At 39.6% G+C, this 19,512-nt stretch overlaps 1 protein-coding gene across 7 annotated transcripts in view; it reads left to right on the top strand.

Annotated features, from left to right (window-relative positions):
* Positions 1–19,512, top strand: part of PHF14 (PHD finger protein 14) — a 312,624-nt gene that overhangs the window by 95,691 nt on the left and 197,421 nt on the right. For all 7 annotated transcript variants that reach the window (XM_059728970.1, XM_014603199.3, XM_014603196.3 and 4 more), the window contains exons 9-13: positions 359–629; positions 1,347–1,453; positions 2,572–2,667; positions 5,478–5,581; positions 6,683–6,814. In XM_059728970.1, coding sequence (XP_059584953.1) covers positions 359–629; positions 1,347–1,453; positions 2,572–2,667; positions 5,478–5,581; positions 6,683–6,814 — 710 coding nt within the window. The remainder of the gene's footprint in view (positions 1–358; positions 630–1,346; positions 1,454–2,571; positions 2,668–5,477; positions 5,582–6,682; positions 6,815–19,512) is intronic.

The following is a 19,512-nucleotide window of genomic DNA, read 5'->3' as shown; positions in this document are numbered from 1 at the left end:
ATATGACTGTTGCTACAGGTGATTGTTGGGAGCTGGCAGATTTATATTAATACTTTTGTTGAAGGCAGAGAGCTGTGACTGATAACAATTCTCTTACTGAGAATGAATTTTTAACCTAAGTTTAAGAAAATATCCTGCTGCTGAACTGTAAAGTTTGGAAGTGAAATCAAATATATATCCATTTGTGTCTTTCCCTCTTGAGTACCACATCCTAAAATGAGGAAAATACTGATTAGACTGTGATATTTCATATTAAAAGTAATGCCTATGGTATACTTATTTCCAAGGGAGATTATATATGCTGGCATAAATTACTTTGTTTTCTATTGCATTTTGATTTATGGGATTTTGATTATAGGCTCGAATCAATGCTAGACTACAGCAGTATCGTGCTAAGGCAGAACTGGCTCGCACCACGAGGCCTCAGGCTTGGGTTCCAAGGGAGAAGCTGCCACGACCGCTCACTAGCAGCGCTTCGGCCATACGTAAACTGATGCGTAAAGCTGAATTAATGGGCATCAGTACAGACATTTTTCCTGTGGACACTTCAGATACCAGTTCCAGTGTGGATGGAAGGAGGAAACATAAGCAGCCAGCTCTCACTGCTGATTTTGTGAATTATTATCTTGGTAAGGAGGAGAACCTGATAGTCACATTTCTAAAGTTATATAGGAAATTCTGTACATATGCTTTGGGCTTTATGAAATTGATTTTTAAGAAAATATTTGATGAAAGAAAAATAGGAAGGCTTCAGTTATAACAATCAGCTTTACATTTATGGAAATATTCTCATTCTTTTTCCTTTTCTCACTGAAGAAAAAGCTAACTGATTTTGTATTCAAATGACTACAGAGTTCAGCATTTCAATGAATAAAAATGTTTGACTTCTTAACTTTTTGGTAACACAAATGCCTTCAAATGTAGGGAGGAGAATGGGAACTATGTTTTTGTTGGAGTGGAAGGTAGCTAGTTGGCATCTTTTTCTTTCTTCTTTGTACATGCTTTTCCTCTTGACCTTAAGTCCTCTCTCAAGAGCAAAGGCTTTAGGAGCTCCCTTATGCAGGTCTAAACACTTTCTTCCAGTTTTTTGTCTCAGACCAATGTGGACTATAAACTTCCCCATGCATCAAAAGGACAGGCTGAACTGTATTTTTGTTTTATTCCATTCCTAGGGTATTTAATAAGCTTGTGGGTTGTCATTTGACTACCTCTGTATTTGTATTATAATAATTTTACATTTTAACTTTCTTTGCTTAACACTTTAATATGTAGCACTTCTTTAAACAAATGTATAATCGTTAAAAATCCAATTGAAGCTAGAGACTATTGGATTTTGTTTGTGATAGAGCGAAATATGCGCATGATTCAGATCCAGGAAAATATGACCGAACAAAAGAATATTAAGGATAAATTGGAAAATGAGCAAGAAAAACTTCATGTGGAATATAATAAGGTAAGAAGTCTAATGCATACAACAGTGTATTGAATGTTGTTTACTGATAGTGTTTTGCTATACAGAGGGCTTTTTTTTTTTAAATGTAATGTACAAAAATTGTTGAAAAGTGAAATAGGGTAAAAATTTATACTTCAAATATCTTCCTTATATCTCGTATGTAACTATAATTAAAACATTTAAAAAAATGTTGACTTGCTCCCTGATCCTTCAAATGGCTTTATAGCTCTAGTAGGGTCCGGAATAGGCATAGACTTTTTGCATGGAACCACTTCCAGGGTTTGAGGCCTCTTTTATTGTAGTTTATTTTTGTTTGTGCCTTTTTTTTGGTTATTGTAACTTGATTTGTCTCATTTCTGATCTTGTTTTTGAGTAATTGCACTTTCTCTTCTTAGCGAAAATAGTTGTATTTCATTCCTTTGGTATGGAATGTGATTTTACCTAAGTTTGGGGGCCCGTTGTTTACTTCATGCTCTGAAACAGAAACAGTTATAATTTTTCAGTAGACTATATCCATTTTTACAGAATGGTCTAATACTTATGGTCTCTGTATTAAGCAGGTTAAAATTTATGAAACCATGCCATTTGAATCATGTTTTAAAAAGAAACAAATTGTGTAAAGGTAATACCTGTTTGAAGAATGCAGTTAATTTAAAAAGTGATACAGTATTATAACTGAGAATTACTTTTAAAACTACTCCTTTCTCCTAACATTGCCTTTTTTTTAAGATTGCATTTATTTTGGAAGAGGAGGGGACCAAACTTGATTTCCGGTATAGAAAAACTTGTCATAACTTTGCAGCTAGAAGTAGTATATTCAACTTGTATGAGGCATTAGCATATTTTAATCTTGCTTTCTGATTGTACTTGTAGAACCTTATGCTGAATTACTTCAATCTGCTTTCTCAAAACAGATGGCTGCTCAGGTTTTCTTTTTAGTGCTGTTAAATGGCTGAATAATTCCATTGATCTCAGTGATATTGACATGACTATTGAGTTCTATTTTTTTTTTTAATTGTCTAATTCATAAAAGTTACAGGTAAAACACCTCCTGTAGATAGTAAATGTTGAGTAACTTCAGTGAATAAACTTTAACCAGAGGGCTTTTTACATTTCAGCTGTGCGAGTCTTTGGAAGAACTACAAAATGTGAATGGAAAGCTACGAAATGAAGGACAAGGAATCTGGGCTCTATTGGGTAGAATCATTGGCCAGGTTTGTTTTTCCATTTTTCTTTTTTCACCTTACAGGCAGCCATGATATTCTGAGAATAGATTTTTCTGTTTGTATCTGTCACTTTTTGCAGTTGAGAAAAATCAATTTGATCAAATCCAAGCATACTCAAGGGATAATGATTCCTGATTGAAATATATCTAGAGCTCTACAAGTCACCCACTGGGAACCTGTGGCTTAATTTTGTTGTTGTAATAGCTATCTTGTTTGCAAAATTCTTTCATTTGCTGTAACTGATTGACCTGTCATTTGTGATGAAGCGAAACTTGAAGCATGAGTTAATCTTACCGTATTTTTTTCACTTCTTTCGTAACTGTAGGTTTCAACCAGTATGATTGCTTGGGTTTGTAGTGACTGTTTATGAACACTTTATAAAGTGTACATGCCTAAAACTGCACATTATTTGCAGCAGTATTTAATTGTGAGGAGAAAAAGATTTACTACTAATTTTTAGACATGAATGCACAATATAAGTGATATGAGAAGGTTTTGATTATTTCAGCAATGTTTGCACATTTCAGCATACACTGTTTCATAGGCCTATGGGATTACAAAACCAAAAAACATACAGATTCTTTGAACATGTTTCTTTGAAAGTCACTTAAGTTCAGCATGCAATATGGCAATGGACATTTACTTAGTCAAAGATATAGCTATTCCCATCATGGTTTTAAAGAAGGTTGAAGGAACTCCTCAGTACCTATATTGTTTTTACTCTGAGAATGTATTCATCAGTATGTAGATGGCTGGTTTTTTTGTTTATTTTGTTTTTTGGGTTTTTTGTGTTTTTTTTAAAGAAACATTTAATAGGTCTCTATATTAGTACCTCCCACACCCCGTGGGAAGTACCCAGATAACAGCCATTTTCAAGAAATAATACATTGGAAATTGACATGCTATTGCTTTCCTGGGAATTGTGGAGAATAAATATTGTGAGGAATCAATGTTTTTACAGGATTTGAATAAAAGGACATCATACACCATATTTGCTTGACTCCAAGACAAGGTTTTTTTCCCCCAGTAAGCATGGGAGTGGGGGAGAAGTCTTGTCTTGGATTTAAGTACTGCCCAGAGGCAGGGAGCGGCTCAGCTCCAGCTTTGGCCCCAGGCCCAGGGATGAAGCTGAAGCTGCGCCATTGCCTGCCTCAGGCCAGGATGACTGTTTTGGTTGGGGAGGGAACTTGTAGCTGGGGGAGCATGGGGGAGACTGCAGGTTGTGTTCTCTTCCCCTGCCCCCTTCACTCCTCCCCCTTACCTTCTACTTTTCCTCCCCCTTACCTTCTACTTTGGCTCTGGTCCAGCCTGGGTGAGAGTTGCCACTTCTTTTCCCAGGCCTGGCTGGGGTTGCTACAGCTTACTGCCCTTGAGCCAGAGCAGAGCTGCAGTAGAAGGTGGTGGGGAGGGGTCGCATAGGAGGGGCAGCCAACAGGGGTCAGGCACAGGCATGGGATGGCAGGGGGGCAAGGATACAAGTTGAATTGGGATGAGGGGGCAGGCAGCAGAAGGTAGGTATTAGTACATGGGGGGCAGACACCAAGGGGATCAAGTTGTGGGGAGGTAGTCACAGGGGGGCAAGCAGGGCAGGCAGGCAGGGCAAGGGGTGGGGATATGGCCCCTTGCCTTCTATTGCTGCTTTCTCCACCCCAACAGTGCTGGGGGTGGCGGGGGGGAAAGAGGAGGAGAGATGAATTCAGGATGACCTTCCACTAGTTAGGTTCTTTACATAGTAACAACACATTCATAATTTTCCATGTATATAGAATCTAATTAAGGGGGGGGAGGGTCATCCTAAATTCTAAGCATCTTGGATTGAGGTAAATACAGTAGTTGAATCTTATAGCCAACAATTTTTTATAGCCTTTGGTACTGCTTTTCTTGTACTGTTGTGCTTAAAATGAAATTTAGCATTGAAATCCACTGTGGTGTGTTTGTGGCTTAATCCTATTGGCTCTTCAGGCTGATTTTTTTTCCCCCTGGTTCTACTTATAAGCTTGTCGTTTACAAAAAATAATAAAAAAACTCACATAAAAAACAAAACCTCTCTTCATAAGTTGAACCTGATTTGTCAGAAACAATCTTTTTACTTTTTTAAAATACTTCTTTTAAAAAGGAAAAGTTCAAAATGCATTTCCCAGTGTAAACATTACTAAATTAAAATAAAAAAGAAGTAAAAGTAGAATTCATCTGCACAGCTTGCATGACACTTTTTTTCCAGTTGGTTGAACAGATGCAGGCCCACAGGGCCGCCGAGAAATGACTTTGATAGATGGTTGCTGTCTGAGAAGCTAGCATACTGCAGATTAGTAGAAACCCGAAGAGAATCTCGTCTGCTTTGTGGAGAGTTTGGTCCAATAAGATAATTTTTCTAATTAACCTACGGAGCACCAATGTAGCAGTGATGCTGAGGAAAATAAACTGCCTCAATATTCTTTTGTCAAATGCAGTGGGTTTTTTCTTTTTTCTTTCTTTTAGCTTTCTAAACCAACTTGTCCTTGTCTGTCTCTTAAAGCTTGGGAGGAAAAGTGAAAATGCCAGCACTTTACTGTTTGCATTTTTTTTTCAGTTTACATTGAAAAATGTTAGTATGATTTTTGTTTTTTTGACATTAGTTCTGAAACAAAATTCTTTTCTGCAAAAATAGCTGGCTAAGCAGTTTTTTTTTTTCTTGTAATCCTAACATCCTCCATGTGGCCAAACTTAACTGATTGTGAAGTGGTAAATGAGGGGATGGTGTATACTGTAATCCTCCTCCCTAAAACATAGATAAAACTGCATTTGTTCATATCCAATAGAAATTGAACATACCAGCAATTTTGCGAGCACCCAAGGAGAGGAAACCAAGTAAAAAAGAAGGAGGAACACAAAAGGCATCTGCACTTCCAGCAGTTCTTTATAGGCAAGTAGAATGGAGGGTCTGTTTAATAGAATTAGGTTAACTATGTAATATAAATGGGTTAACTCTTATAATTGAAATGTACGTTTCACAGAAATTGAGGAAAATATGCCTCACCTTCACGTCCAGCTTGGGTTGGTGATAACCAAGATATACTGCAATAATTTCCAGGCTAAGAAGCCAAGTCAGTTCTTTATTTTGGCTCACATATTTGCAGTTCTTTCTCTTAATTGACAGTGGTGCTTTAAAGGAGACGTGACCCTCTATAGCTCATTTATCAGATCTGTTATATCTGATATGGAAATTTAAAATCCAAGTTCTGGTCCTTAGAACTTAGCAGCCTATATAGCTGTGGTGAGTTTGCTACCAGTGTTTTTGTATGGTCTTACTGACCTGGTATACAAAATACTGTTTGAGGATTTTTACTCCTCATCCTTATGACAGATCTTCAAGCTGCTGTGAACAGACTTATTTTTATTTTTCTCTACCTACATATTTTTGTTTCTTTACATTATGTGATTGATTAATACAAATTTGATATGTTTGAAACAGCCAGACTAAGATGACAGTACAGGGACAGTAGCTCAATTTAAAAAACCCTCAAAACCTCTATTTGTACATTGTCCAGTATAATGGGCATGTGACCTTATTTATGGCACTTTAGTGTTACTGAAATACATAAATGATTAATAGTAGTGGTAACATTTTCTGCATTACTATCCAGAATGGAGTTAGTTTCTTTAGTTCCTTTTCCCTCATGTGCTTGGTGTTGGGGGTCTCTGGATTCTAGCACCAAAAGGGTAACTGCAATCCTATTTTACTTGAATATAAATTTAAAGAGAATGGTAGATGTCAAGAAGAGAACATCATATTTAAAAGGTCATTATATGATGTGCCATTAATATTTTTAGGATGCTCAGTTATAAGCTTCTTAAAATGCAATCTTGAAGTTAAATTAATGTACACTGTAAAAATTGTACATCATCATTAACAACTACTGCATTCCCTGCACTTCTGTTGTAACTAAGAAATACAGTAATGTATAGTTTATGCCTCACCATCTGAAATGTAATTTCATTACTTTTTTGCAACGTTCATTCAAAGTTGTGGAATTTGCAAGAAGAATCATGATCAACATCTCCTGTTACTGTGCGATACTTGTAAACTCCATTACCATCTTGGTTGCCTGGACCCTCCTCTTACAAGGATGCCAAGGAAGACCAAGAACAGTTATTGGTAGGAACATTGTATAATATATAATTTTCTGCTACTGCTCTGCATAGCAAATAAGGCATGTAAAAGCAGTTGTGAATTTTGAGTATTTAGACATTGGTAATATTGTGTAAATTAGGTTGTTTAACTTCAAGGTTGTTAACAGTAGGGACCAAAAATTAACTTTGGAATTAAGATCTCATTTTTGCTTCATTTTCATCACATCTTTCCATAGAAAAGTAAAGGGAATTGGGCTCGTCCCTTCACACAAGATTCATATTTAATTCAGTTTCAGAGATCTGTTAACTCATATTTATTGAAGATCATTCGTGATATTTTTTTTCAATCCCAAATATGTATTTTTAAAGAGAATTCAAACTAAACAGATAATTCTCTTTGAAACACAGAAAATAATCATTTGACTATAGATTTTACTGTGTGTATAGCTGAAATTCTTGTATTGAACAAAGTGTATTGGAGCTGTTATCTGTATTTGTGTAAAATATCATTTCTCAAAGTACCTAGTCTAGTAATTTGTAAAATTTTAATCACCTGGCCATTGTCTCCAAAGGCTTTTAGCTTGAGTTCTAAAGCATGGGAGACCCATTACTAATATTTACAGTACTTTATATTGGTTTAATCTCAAATGCAGGGCTATTTTAATGGAGGAGAGGAAAACATATGTTTAGAATTGATACAGATTATAGTTTAAGTATTTTTCAAAGTTAGTGTAACAATGGGGGTGGGAAAGGGGATCAGATTTCAGTAATCAGAGTTGGATGGATTCCGTTGTTAGAACCTGGAAGTGTTGTATCATTGTAATTGCATATGCACTGGGATTCAGTAGGGAGATAGATGAATGATATTTGCAAATACCCATTGCTAGCTCCTATGTTACCAGTAATATTAAAGAATTACTTTTATTAGAAATATTCTCAGTCTTAAATTAATCTAATTAATTACAGTAGAGCAGTCTGACTCGTACCCTCTCCCTCCCAAAGTGCTCCTACCTGGGCATCACTTCCTTCACAGATCTTTGATCACTGTGCCCCCTCACTTCTCTGGCTGCTGCCTCTGGCCTGGTCTCCTAGTTCCCCCTTCCTCCTTCAGCTTCTAGTTCCTGCCTTAGCCTCTGGGGGCAGGGTAAGGTGGTATGTCCTGCATGGCAGAAGGACCCCATGGCTGTAACAACATGGGAGACTGCAGAGTTCTTGTTCCTTTTTTCCCCCTTCCATTTTCCCTTTCCCTTCTGCTTTTGCATTCTTTCCTTTTACGTACGCTAGATTATGTCCAACCTTTTTGGCAGGTATGCCACAAATTAAGCCTTGTGCCCTGTCTGAGTGCCACTCAAATCCCTTTTCCCTGTCTGATCTGCTGCTTTCCTTTCTGTTCCTTTGATGTGCTCCCTGCCCCATCTGCTGCTCTGCTTTTTGCTACCTGTCCCCTCCCCAAGCTGGCACATGCCACACAGAGACTGCCCATGCCAGTTTCCACCCTACTTTAGATGTTTGCTGTGAACTTTCTGCAATACATGTAATCTAGACTGAAAGTTATTTTCTTAGATATACCTCCCCTTTAGCAAAATATTTTAGTCTGATACACTTGTAGGCAGTATATTAATTTACTTCACTTAGAAAGTCAGTTGAGTTTACTTCATTCTTATGGCTAAAATCAGAAAATATTTATGCATGTAAATAAATTTACTTATTGGAATTAAATCTCTGTTGAATTAAAAATATTTTTGTGTCAGTGGAGTGGAACAAAAGGGAGTGATGCTGTGGGAAAATGGGCCCATGGATATAAGTGCTGAGTGCTATATAATAGGATGAAATTTGTGAGTGCGTTCGTGTTCTTCATGTTTGCAAAATGCTCTGAAAAAATCTACTAATAATTTAATTATTTTTACCTGTTTCTCTTGTAAGAGTCTAATGTTAGAGTGTCCCTAGGCAAGAGCTCTGAACATCTCAGGTTGAACCCTAATGCATCAAATTAGAGTATTGCAAGAACTGTTTCTGAATATAGATTTGCCCATTTGGCTCGCATGATGGAAATGGCATTCCATCTTTTCCTTGCATGTCATGCTTAATAGTTCTTTCTGTAACTTTTTGGAAAGAGTTGTTAGGTCTTAATATAATTCTTTTTAAAAATGTATTTAAAAGATTGTGTGTTCCTTTTTTCTACTAGAAAATTTTGATAATTCTTTATTCAGCAGAGTAGTATCATAGAGTGATAGAGAAGTAGGGCTGGATGGAACCTCCAGAGGTCACCTAGTCCCACCCCCTGCCCTAAGTAGGATCATCTCTATCCGAACCATCCTATGCAATTATTCTAAACTTTGCCAGACTACCATCAATCCTGGCACAACTTCTATTATAGATAAACACGGAAGTAATTTAGTGTTTATTCTTGGTCAGAACTTTAGTGATTAAAATCTGTTTTTTCACTCCAGGAATTAATTTGTTAAATTAATAAGTAGAACATCCCTTTGAAAGATGCAAACCTGTCAAAAGGTCCCACTAATACAAAATTAATTCTTTTCCACTTTAATATAGGGCAACATCCTTAAATTATTTTGGTGTATTTTATGATATTGAACCTTTAATGATTTCTTATAGCTTTTGAAACTCTTCATTTGAACTTGTGGAATGCCTAATCTAAATGGTTATATTACATAAAAGTAAATTTTATTTTATTTATTTATTTTTTACTGCCACATGCTTCCACAGGAACTTCCTGGTTTTGTTCTGCTTTTTAACCAGATTTAAAAGGCCTGTTAAAAGCCATTGGTACAGAAGGACATAGACTATACTCCTCAGTGGGTGTTCAGGTAGAGTAGGTCAGGTAGATGGTAATGCTTTTATTTCAAAGTGCTAACTTATCTTTGCTGTGAATTTCACGCTTCAGTTACACCTCTGATCACAAACGGAGCTTTCACTTTTAATTAGCTCAGGCATATTCTGGGGGATAAGATTATAGCAGAGAAATTGAGCTGTATTGATTGCATTCTTTTCATCTTTGCCTGTGCCTTTTGTATATTCTTTTCAAGTTCAGCAGAGAGCATATAAAACAGGCCACTTCTCTGAGTTTGAAGTTCAACAGAAGTTTTTCCCCTGCTGATCTTGAATATATCTCCTATTTAAACATTTTTTCATTAACCCTTAAAACAGATTTTCCTTTTGTGATAGAAATATGTAATGAACTTACATGTAGTTGATTCACATTTTAGATTTTGACTCCTTTCTTTAATGGGATTTAGTATGAAGCAATGCAAAAAAGACAAAGCAGAAAAAATATGAATGGCAGGAAGTTCTTTAGAATGTAAGACAGAGCGGATTGATTTAAACCAAAGTGATTGTAAAGTACTGATTTTAATCTTAATTTAAATTAGCAAGCAGGAAGCCTTGATTTAAATAATAGATTTTTAATCTTGATTTGCATTTATTCAAGAAATGTTGATTCTCAGTGATTGATAACTAATAGCACAAATTAACTTGCAGCAAAAGATATGCTTTATACTGTAGTTGGTATTTTTTCCCTAGAAAGATATCCTTTATCTACACACACTTATTAAAACAATCAGGTAGTTTTTCATACATTCAGATTTTTTTTTTACTGTTAGAGATTCTGTACGAAGCATTTTATTTTTCTAGATGTTGATACATCTTAGTGTCAAACTACATTTAGAAACTAAAATGCACAAAATATTTTATATTTTTTCTTTAGTCTTCATGAAGCTATCTTGAATGTGTTGGAAATATAAGAAAAATACCAAATTTAGCAAACAGGTTTTGTATTTTCAAATAATTGATTTAAGCAAAGGAAGTGTTGTCTCCTCCAGTTAGTGTATTAGACATGTTGCTTTATGATCAACATACCTATGCCTATTGTTGAACTAATAATTTTTAATTGATCAGAAAAAAATAAATAAGACTTTATTGTCTGTTCTCTCATTTTATGGAACATTGAAAGGTCCCTGTCCCTGTCCCTGTGTTTTCAACCTTGAATTAAATTCTTAGAGAACTCAATTAACTGATTAATTCTGAAATGAAGAAATAGAAAGGAATGATTTCATCTAAATACAGAGATCAGGGAAAGGTGGAGGAAAGGAGTGTTGAACTGCTGAGAGAGGTGGGTTGAAGAGATAGTTGAGGAAATTTGAGAAATAATTCAAAAAGACCCAGAAGTAACGAGGTAGATCAGACCCTTGTGCCTGAATGGTAAGTAGGGTTTTTGATTAAAAAAAAAAAAAAAAAAAAAAGTGACGGGCTAGTTAGTGTTTAGGACTTATTACTCTCCCAACAAATAAGCACTGGTAATGATGCAGTAAAACTAAACACGAGGGATATTGGGATTTGTGATAAACTGGAAGAGGGATAAGTGGATTCAGATACAGCAGGAGGTCAGCTGAGCTTTTGACTTTGCTACTGTTTTGTTTGACAAGTTTTCACATTGAGTTCTGATGAAGCAGTGTTACACAGTACTAGCAGCTTGGGTCAAGGTGTTAGCTGTGACAGGAAATGCTTGGTGAAATGGGGCTGCAAATCAGTCCTCCTAATGCACGGGGGCTGGGCCCAGTCAGGGGTACAACATTGTACTGCCAAATAGCAGAGACTATAGTTAGATATTCAGGTTGCTAGATCTCTACGTAAATCTGGAAAGCTTGTGAAATAGGTTATATGTTTTGCTTTTGGGAAGTCTCTTCAATCAGCTTATCTTGGTAAGATGATGCTGAAATAAACAAAATATACTTCGTGTTTCAGTGGGTGCCCATTGAGGGAGGAATTGAGTTCCCAAGTAAGAAAAGCATTATGGAGATGGAAAACTGACACAGCTGATTTTGAAGTTTTCAGCTGTAGGGTACAGATACAATTACCAACACAAATGCGATGATCTCACTGAGGGCAAAACAGGACCTGTTATTTGCTGCCAAGGAAAATGTCATTGGCATAGATTAACTTAAAATAGAACTTTGGACAAATCATTGCATTCTATGCATGGATCTTTATCAGGTTTTAACAGGGCAACAATCTAAAACAGATTAGGAATTCTTACCCCTCAAAGAATTATCATGTCAGATTGGACAAGCTAGGTTCAAGCATGGGTACCAAGTTGCTTCCATAGAGTGGGTGGCATGGTGTCACACTCTTAGGTCAGTATCATTTGCCATTTTAGCACTTAATCATAAAGTTCATTAACTAAGGTAGCTTCAGGGCATTTTCAGTGCTTTATTGGCCACAGGACCAGGATTTAGAATATTTTCTTTCAAAGTTTGTTCTCATTTCCTTGGACAGATGGGAAGTGTGTCCCACGTATTTACAGAAAGCATGATGGGAAAGCTAATCAGTTGCCTTTCAAACCAAAACTGGGTTCTGGATGATGGAGAAGCTTGAGAGAGTCCAGAGGAGAGCCCGTGCGGATGATCAGAGGGCAGGAAAACAGGCCTTACGAAGAGAGGCTGAGAGCTATGGGACTCTTCAGCCTGGAAAAGTACAGGCTCAGGGGTGACCTGGTGGCTACCTAAAAGTATATGAGGGGTATACATCAGGATCTGAGGAAACGCCTGTTCACTAGAGCACCCCAAAGGGATGATAAGGTTAAATGGTCACAAACTTCTCCAAGACCTGGAACCTGGACCTGCCTCCAGAGGTGGTGCAAGCACCTACTCTAGACTCCTTTAAGAGACATTTGGACGTTTATCTTGCTGGGATCCTTTGACCCCAGCTGACTTCCTGTCCCTGGGGCAGGGGGCTGGACTCGATGATCTTCCGAGGTCCCTTCCAGCCCTAATGCCAATTAAATCTATGAATTCTGTCCAGGTTCTCTGTAAGTACATTTCTAGGTATTAAGTTGATCCTCATGCTTCCCTGATAAAGAGAACATGGAAGTGTCATCATGTGTGTTCACTTATGAGAAACAAAAGCTCCTTCTCCCCCTGTTTCTTTGTAACAAGTGAACTAAGTATGGGGCATTCTGAGCAAAGTAAGAGTTTCTTAAATCTGTTACAATTGCTTGAGAGAGGAATGCTTCTACTCAAAAGATGTTTGACTTGTCTTCTGTCCTGGCCTATGTAACATTTCTTTTCTGGCTGACTGAGAGCCTATACTACGGCTACTTAAGTGTTTGCGGAGGCAGGTAGTTTCACTCTGTGTCATATTACAAGAACACTCTTTGAAATTTTAAAAGTATCACACTTGAAATTTTTCACACAAATGGTTTTAACCTATGAAGCTCTTGGTCTTGACAATATCTTTTGACACACGTTGAGATTGCGGAAAAAAGATTGGGTGTTTATATGGCTAATGAGAATATGTAGAATTAAACAGTATGATGAAAAAGAAAGAAGGCTAGAATTAAAATATAAACCCACATTCTACAGTACATTCTTCTAGTGTGTACTGAAGAGATTTGGAAGAAGCTTTAAGTATGGGTAGCTTATTCCATAGTAGTTTTGTGACCATTTCTCTGAAGCATCTGATACATGTCTTTCTTGAAATTACTATCAATGAACATCAATGGACAGAAGGTGAATTTGTACGTGGGTTGCAGCCCTTATTTTATATTTCCACAAGGATTATAATCTAGTACTTAATTAAAACAGCAAAAGCTCATTAGGGAATGACTCAAAGATCAGAGGAGCTCCTGTTCCTAAAAAATCATGTGAATCTCTTCCTTTAATCCCTTCCCCTGCTTCTGCATGGAAGGGGACCTTTTCTTCCATTGTTTTGGGGATGGGGAGGAGACCGCTTTACTTTACGAGCTAACAGTGATGGCTGTATAAAACACCTCTGTCTCTGAATGTTGCAGAATTTCACAGACTGTCCTTTGGAAGAGTTCTGAGAGACCTTGTGTTGCCAAACAAAAGATTGTTAAAGCAACATTCTTTAAATGGTGATCTGAAACCTATCAGCTGGGCATTGTCAGAAGGAGTAAAATTTGCTAGATTCCAATCACTGTGTATAATGATGAGATAGCTACACCAGTTAAATTGTGTTCTTAAGTCTTCTTCAGTCTATGGAGGTATCAGTATGCTCAGTTTTTCATAAAAGGCATGATAGGATCATACCACTAGTTCATCATCCTATTCAAATGTTTTTTCTGTTTGTGAAGCAATCATATCCTTGGAGTGTTGAATATATTGGTAGATCTGCACTTGACAGCTAAACCCTGCTGCTTATTGCCACGTTAGCATTGTTACAGGCTTCACATTACTTATGGAGGGGAGAGGGGACGTTGGCTGTTCCTAACATTTTCACAAGAAGTAGCCTTATTCAGTCTGCCTCTCCTGAGGAGTCCCTGAATCCAGTTTCAGCATGGCTTTTTGAGGGGCAAGCCTCTGGCTTTGAGACCGTGGCTCTTCTCAAGCTTCCCTGACTTCCCTAGTGATCCATAGCACCCCCATCTAAGAGCTGCTCCTTTTAAGTCAGCTTCCAGGAAGGAGCAGATGTTTTCTTTAAAGAGGGGTCAGACTGCCCACAAACAGCACAACAGATTCTGCTTTAAAACATTCTTTGTGCCATTCTAGTTCCTTCTGCATTTCCCCAGATTCCACTTTGTCCTGCTCAAGTTAAGCTGTCATGAATAGGAGCATTCCTACAGCAGTGCCATGTCTTCTTTGTTGCTGGACTTCCTTGTGTATGTCTAGGGATGCATCTCTTGGCTCCTCATGCTGAGATCCTCTAGGATACAGTTCCAGTTGTTTTGCTTTGGAGCATTTCCCTACCCCTTTTGGGTGGAAGCTGTAAAGAGGTTTTAGAGTGCTAGCACTTGATCTTGTCTTCTCTAGCCTAAGGTAAGCACAATCTACCTTTTAAAACATAATCTTTGCATGCAAGTAAGCAGAAATAAGCATGTGCTTTTTAGGGTTTTGTATGTGAACGGTAGGCGAGCTTGTGTAAAATCCAGTGTAGGAACATGTAGTATATCACTTACAGTGTAGCATACTTAATATAATATAATACCCCCTCAGTAGAAAAAAAACTATTTTCTCTTAAGCTGCTCATTTTTTGGTGAATGCAGACCCATTTAATGATGCTGGTCTTAATGTCTGTAGGTCAGTCCCTTCATTTATTTACAGGGGGACCATCAGTTACAGGTGTCAAACAATACTTGTCTTTGTATCTCATGTGGTTTGGGCACATCAGGAGTAGGTGCCTGGGATTGGGTATTCCCTTGACCTAAATTGGCCTATAGATGCCAGCACCTCTTGCCTTTTCCGCCTTCTATGACTTATTGTTAAACTTAAACCATACAACAAGAGGCAGACTTTATACTATATAATCCACCAAAAGAAAAGGCTTGCCACGTCCTGCCATCTGTCTAAATTTTAGAGCCTGCCCCTTTAATGGCCGGCTGTGCTTGCTGGGTTCAGTTGTCCTCTTTATTAAAGGCAGGCACCATTGGCTGGGAGTTCCACTACCCCTACAGTCCTTCCACATCCACCAGATTCAACAGAAATAGAAGGTAACAAAGAAGACGGGAGCCAATTGCCCCTCGCACCTGCATCGGATCATTGCAGCTGGGAGCCAGTGCTCCTTCTCTCCTGCTTCCAGTCACAGCAGCTCCCTTTCATTCACCTGCTGGTGCTCACAGTGGCCATCTGCTGGCTTCTCTGCTGCCCCTCAGGTAAGTTCCTCCTCATGTGGCTTCCTGGGCTTCTCTGGGATTCATTCTGGGCTGGGGTTTTTCCCCAACCTGGCAACTGGCCACCTGTCTTCCCCACTGTGCCATGAGGAGCAGATGGGGCCAAGAAAAAGGCTCAGAGCCTTGCCCCTCTCTGTTGCTATGCTATATATGGGCTTTGAATTAGCCCATCAACTTGTTCTTCTTTTGGATGTTGCAACTTAGGATAAGATGCTTCTCTTCTTAACTCTTATAAAGAATAGTTACCTGTGCCCTTACAACAGTTTTATGTCTAACTGGGTACATCTGCATGTGCAATTAGTATGGCTGAATAAATTTTACTGGAGTTTGTTGTTCCCAGGCACAGCGGTTAAACTTGTACCTGGGCCCTCAGCATGTGAGGTGGGGTGGCATAGCCCTGGCTGGCAAGAGGTCCAGGTAGTCAGCTGCCAGCCTGAAGTTTCTCTTGCTCAATGTGCTGCGGAGGGGCTGGCTGGGGCATGAGGTTGCTATGGTATAGGGATAGCCAGCCTGCAGCCCTCGCAGTGTAGCATCCTTGTGCCCCAGCCAGCCCTGGTCACTGTCTGCATGTGCGTTGCAGCGGAGCAAGTAACTTTGCCTTAGAGAACTGAGAACTCTGCCTACACTATTCTACAGATGGTACTATTCTACAGGAGAGCTAATTAGTTTATTCCTGCCTAATAGTGTCCCATGTATAGAACATGAGGCTTCACTGTGGAGCTAATTAGTCAACTCTTCAGTAAGCTACCCATGTAGATGCCCGCCCACAGTGACAGATTGACCTTTTAGGCTTTTTGACATAAACCTTTCCTTAGACAAACTTATTTTTGGGGGAGTGAAGTTAGCACACAAAGCAGGAATGTGTTGACAAAATTTGCTTACGAGACAAAAATGGGAGTCGATATGAATACAGAGGAGAATTTGAGGTATCGTAGATAGGGAACTGGATGATATTGGGAACTGGAGTAATGAAAATGGGATGCAGTTCAATAATACAAAATGCAAGGTTGTTTTAGTTTAATCTAAATACATTAAGGAATTTGACCACTTGAAAAGGAATGCATTATTAGGTTATAAACATGAGCATTTTTTTTCTAACATACCATATTTACTTGAATATGAGATGAAGTTTTTTAGCCTCAATCAGCATGGGGAAATAAGACCATCATCTTACATTTGCAAGCAAGGAGAACTCGTTAAATCTATTGTCTATCATTAAACTGCTGCCAAAAGCATCATGTGCTCAGTAATGAAAACCAACTATGAAGTTGATTAAATTCAGTCAACATTGAGTATGACTATAAAACACATGACCCATATTGGGCAAATAATATAGGTTAGATTTAGCCTGTCATAAGGCTAGATTTAGCGCAGCTGATCTGAATAAGATGTATAGTTGTGCCCTTTGGGCTCAGTCCCCCTTAATGCAGGCTTTTTTTAAAGCCATGATGAGCCACTAGACTGCATAAATTTTGACTTTCTCTCCACTCCAACAGCTGAGCTGTTCTTTTCTTTCCCATTTCCAATGATTATTTTTCATCACCGCTCCTAAATGTCTGGCAAACATCACCAAATGGTGCCCCAAACAGTTCACCCAGAATCCCTCTGTAGTCACATGATTAGTGTGGCTCTGCCCTCCAAGAGCTGGAGCTGGACCAGGTTGCCCTGTGTATCATCTTCATATAAATTTTTGGAGGATCCCAGGACTTGTGACACCTGTTTCCAGTCATGACTGGGAGGCTAGTTAGCACATGTTGGGAGTACATACAAACTCCCCTGCCACCCCCTACATACTGAACAATGCTGAGCTGTGGGGTTACCATGGTTTGAAACGCTGTTCACTTTTCTGGGATCCAGCCCAGTGAGCTATATGGTAAATAGTTATTTTGGCCTTGTACTAATTGTTGGGACCGAGGGTGGTCTAAGGCTATGGCCAGTAGCCCAGACCGTCAGGTGGGGTTTTTCCACAACGGAGTAGAGTTAGGCATGGAAGCATGTTGGTCGTACAATGAAAGCTTTACTTACACTGCCAATGGTCACAGTGCAGGAAGGAAACTTGCTTGAGTTACAGTTGCACACAAACAAACAAAAGTGAGATCTCTTGCGAACCGAACCGAAATGAGTCGTCGTTGTACGACTCCACGAGCGCTTCACACGGGGGTACGTCAATAATTCCACGATGACGGGGAGTGGTTAGAGTCTGATCAGGTCCCTAAGTCCTCCTCCAAGACACACGCGGAGTTTGCTAGGCTCCACAGCGAGCTTAGAGTTCCCCACGAGATGGTTGAGGGGTCCTCCTCAACTTGGGCGGAAACTGCTCTAACCTTTTATATGGCTAGTGAGCCAATTGCTAGCCGCCACATAGGAATAATTTAGAATTGACCAATAGTGCGACACTAATTTGCACGTGTGTGGCAGGAACTCTTTTGCACCGGGGTTTTCTCTCTGCAGCTGAGAAATCCACCGTGCAAAGAAAGCTCCATGTGGCGGGAAAATTCCAATGTGCCGAGGCACTAAAAATCATTGGGTTATGACGCCCCCTTGCCGATGGCACAGCTGGAATTTTAAACCACATGCACGTCGTTTGAGTTGTTACAAGCTCTCTCAGCTGGTTCATAAGTTAAACGATTAAACACAAATTCAGACAACAAAATAAGTTCGTCCTCTAAGGATCGAATCAGATAATAGCCGGCACTAACACACAGACACACAATTATATTCATAACAAGGAATTCAACTATCAGGACTTCAGTAGGTGTCATGGCGAAGTCACAAGTCAAGCCCTCGCTTCTTCAATGATGTTTTCTTTCTCTCTCTCGGGACTTCCCTCCACCACACGCTTTGAGTCCTAGACCTGTGAAAAGAAAAATCCTCAAAACAATAAATTAACCTGTATTACAATATTTACATGGAACCGCGCGTGATAGGGCAGTCAGCAAGATTTGTCGCCGCTTTCTGCTTTTTCACAGCACACAATACAGGTGCTCGGGCACGGCTCCGCTTTGGACGATTTTTCTCTTGCACGCTCGTGGATACAACCGACGCGGAAGTAGATGGCAAACACCGCGGGGTTTTATCCACGTTCAGCAAGACAAAAACGTCGATGACAACGTCGAGGAGTCGTCATCTAGCTTGTCTGGATACTGAAAACCCAGTTCGTAGGCCAGTTGCCATTGGCCCGCGTCCCCCAGGACTCGGAGCTGTCGCTTAGTGAGCCCAGAATGGTTTATGAGGAACCCAAACTTGATTCGCTCTTCGGGTGTTCTCTGCGGCAACGGTTGATGATCAGATTCGTTATGGCTTGCGCCCTGAGCCTCAGTCAGGTATACAGTAGATCGATGCTCCCAGTCGCTGAGTGTTTTCGGCTTCATAAGGATGCGCAATCGCGAAAGCTGACGCAAAAGGTTTCTTGCAGGTTGACCATTGGGTTGAGGAAAATCCGGAGGATGATGGTGTTCTTTCCTCCATAGACCTCAATACAGGCTTTCACGCTGTTTAAATTTATTGGAACAGTTCCAGGATTTTGCAGATGGCGGTGAGGCCATGGCCCTCTCTGCTGGGATGATGTCAGTCCCAGTACACATGCTCTGGGGTTCCAGGAGCAGTACAAGATCCCGATGATGGCCAGCAAAAGTTGCTCCGCACTGGCTTTTTCCGGCCGTCCGTCATGCCATGCGTGAGATTCCTGACCGACTTGTCCTGCGGCAAGCGCCGGAAGCAGAATGGGCCAATGAACGTTGAATGTCACTATGTTGATGTCGATGGCATGCCCTCCTCTCCATGAGGCCTGCCAGATCAGGAAACTTGCCTCTTCCAAGTCCAGCAAGTCGGACCCAAATTCTACAAGTAGGCGTCCCATCCACACGGCTAGGGTCTCTTCAGGCTTGATCTTTGACTTCTCGTACAGTTCCTGCAACTCAGTTCGAGTACGAGCATGATAGGTGGTGGCACAAGCTGTACTCGGTGGATCAGTTGTCTGGCAGGTCGTTGTCATAGGGCGAACTGCTGCTAGAGCCATTACTGATTCTGGTAGGAGGGGTGGATGCTCTCCTCCGCTCGATGCTCCCTCCCTGTGGCAAGAA

Source organism: Alligator mississippiensis, chromosome 5 (genome assembly GCF_030867095.1).
Source record: "Alligator mississippiensis isolate rAllMis1 chromosome 5, rAllMis1, whole genome shotgun sequence".
In the NCBI taxonomy this organism is placed as follows: Eukaryota; Metazoa; Chordata; order Crocodylia; family Alligatoridae; genus Alligator; species Alligator mississippiensis.
Note: the sequence above shows the minus strand (reverse complement) of the source record. Positions and strands in the feature narration are given on the sequence as shown.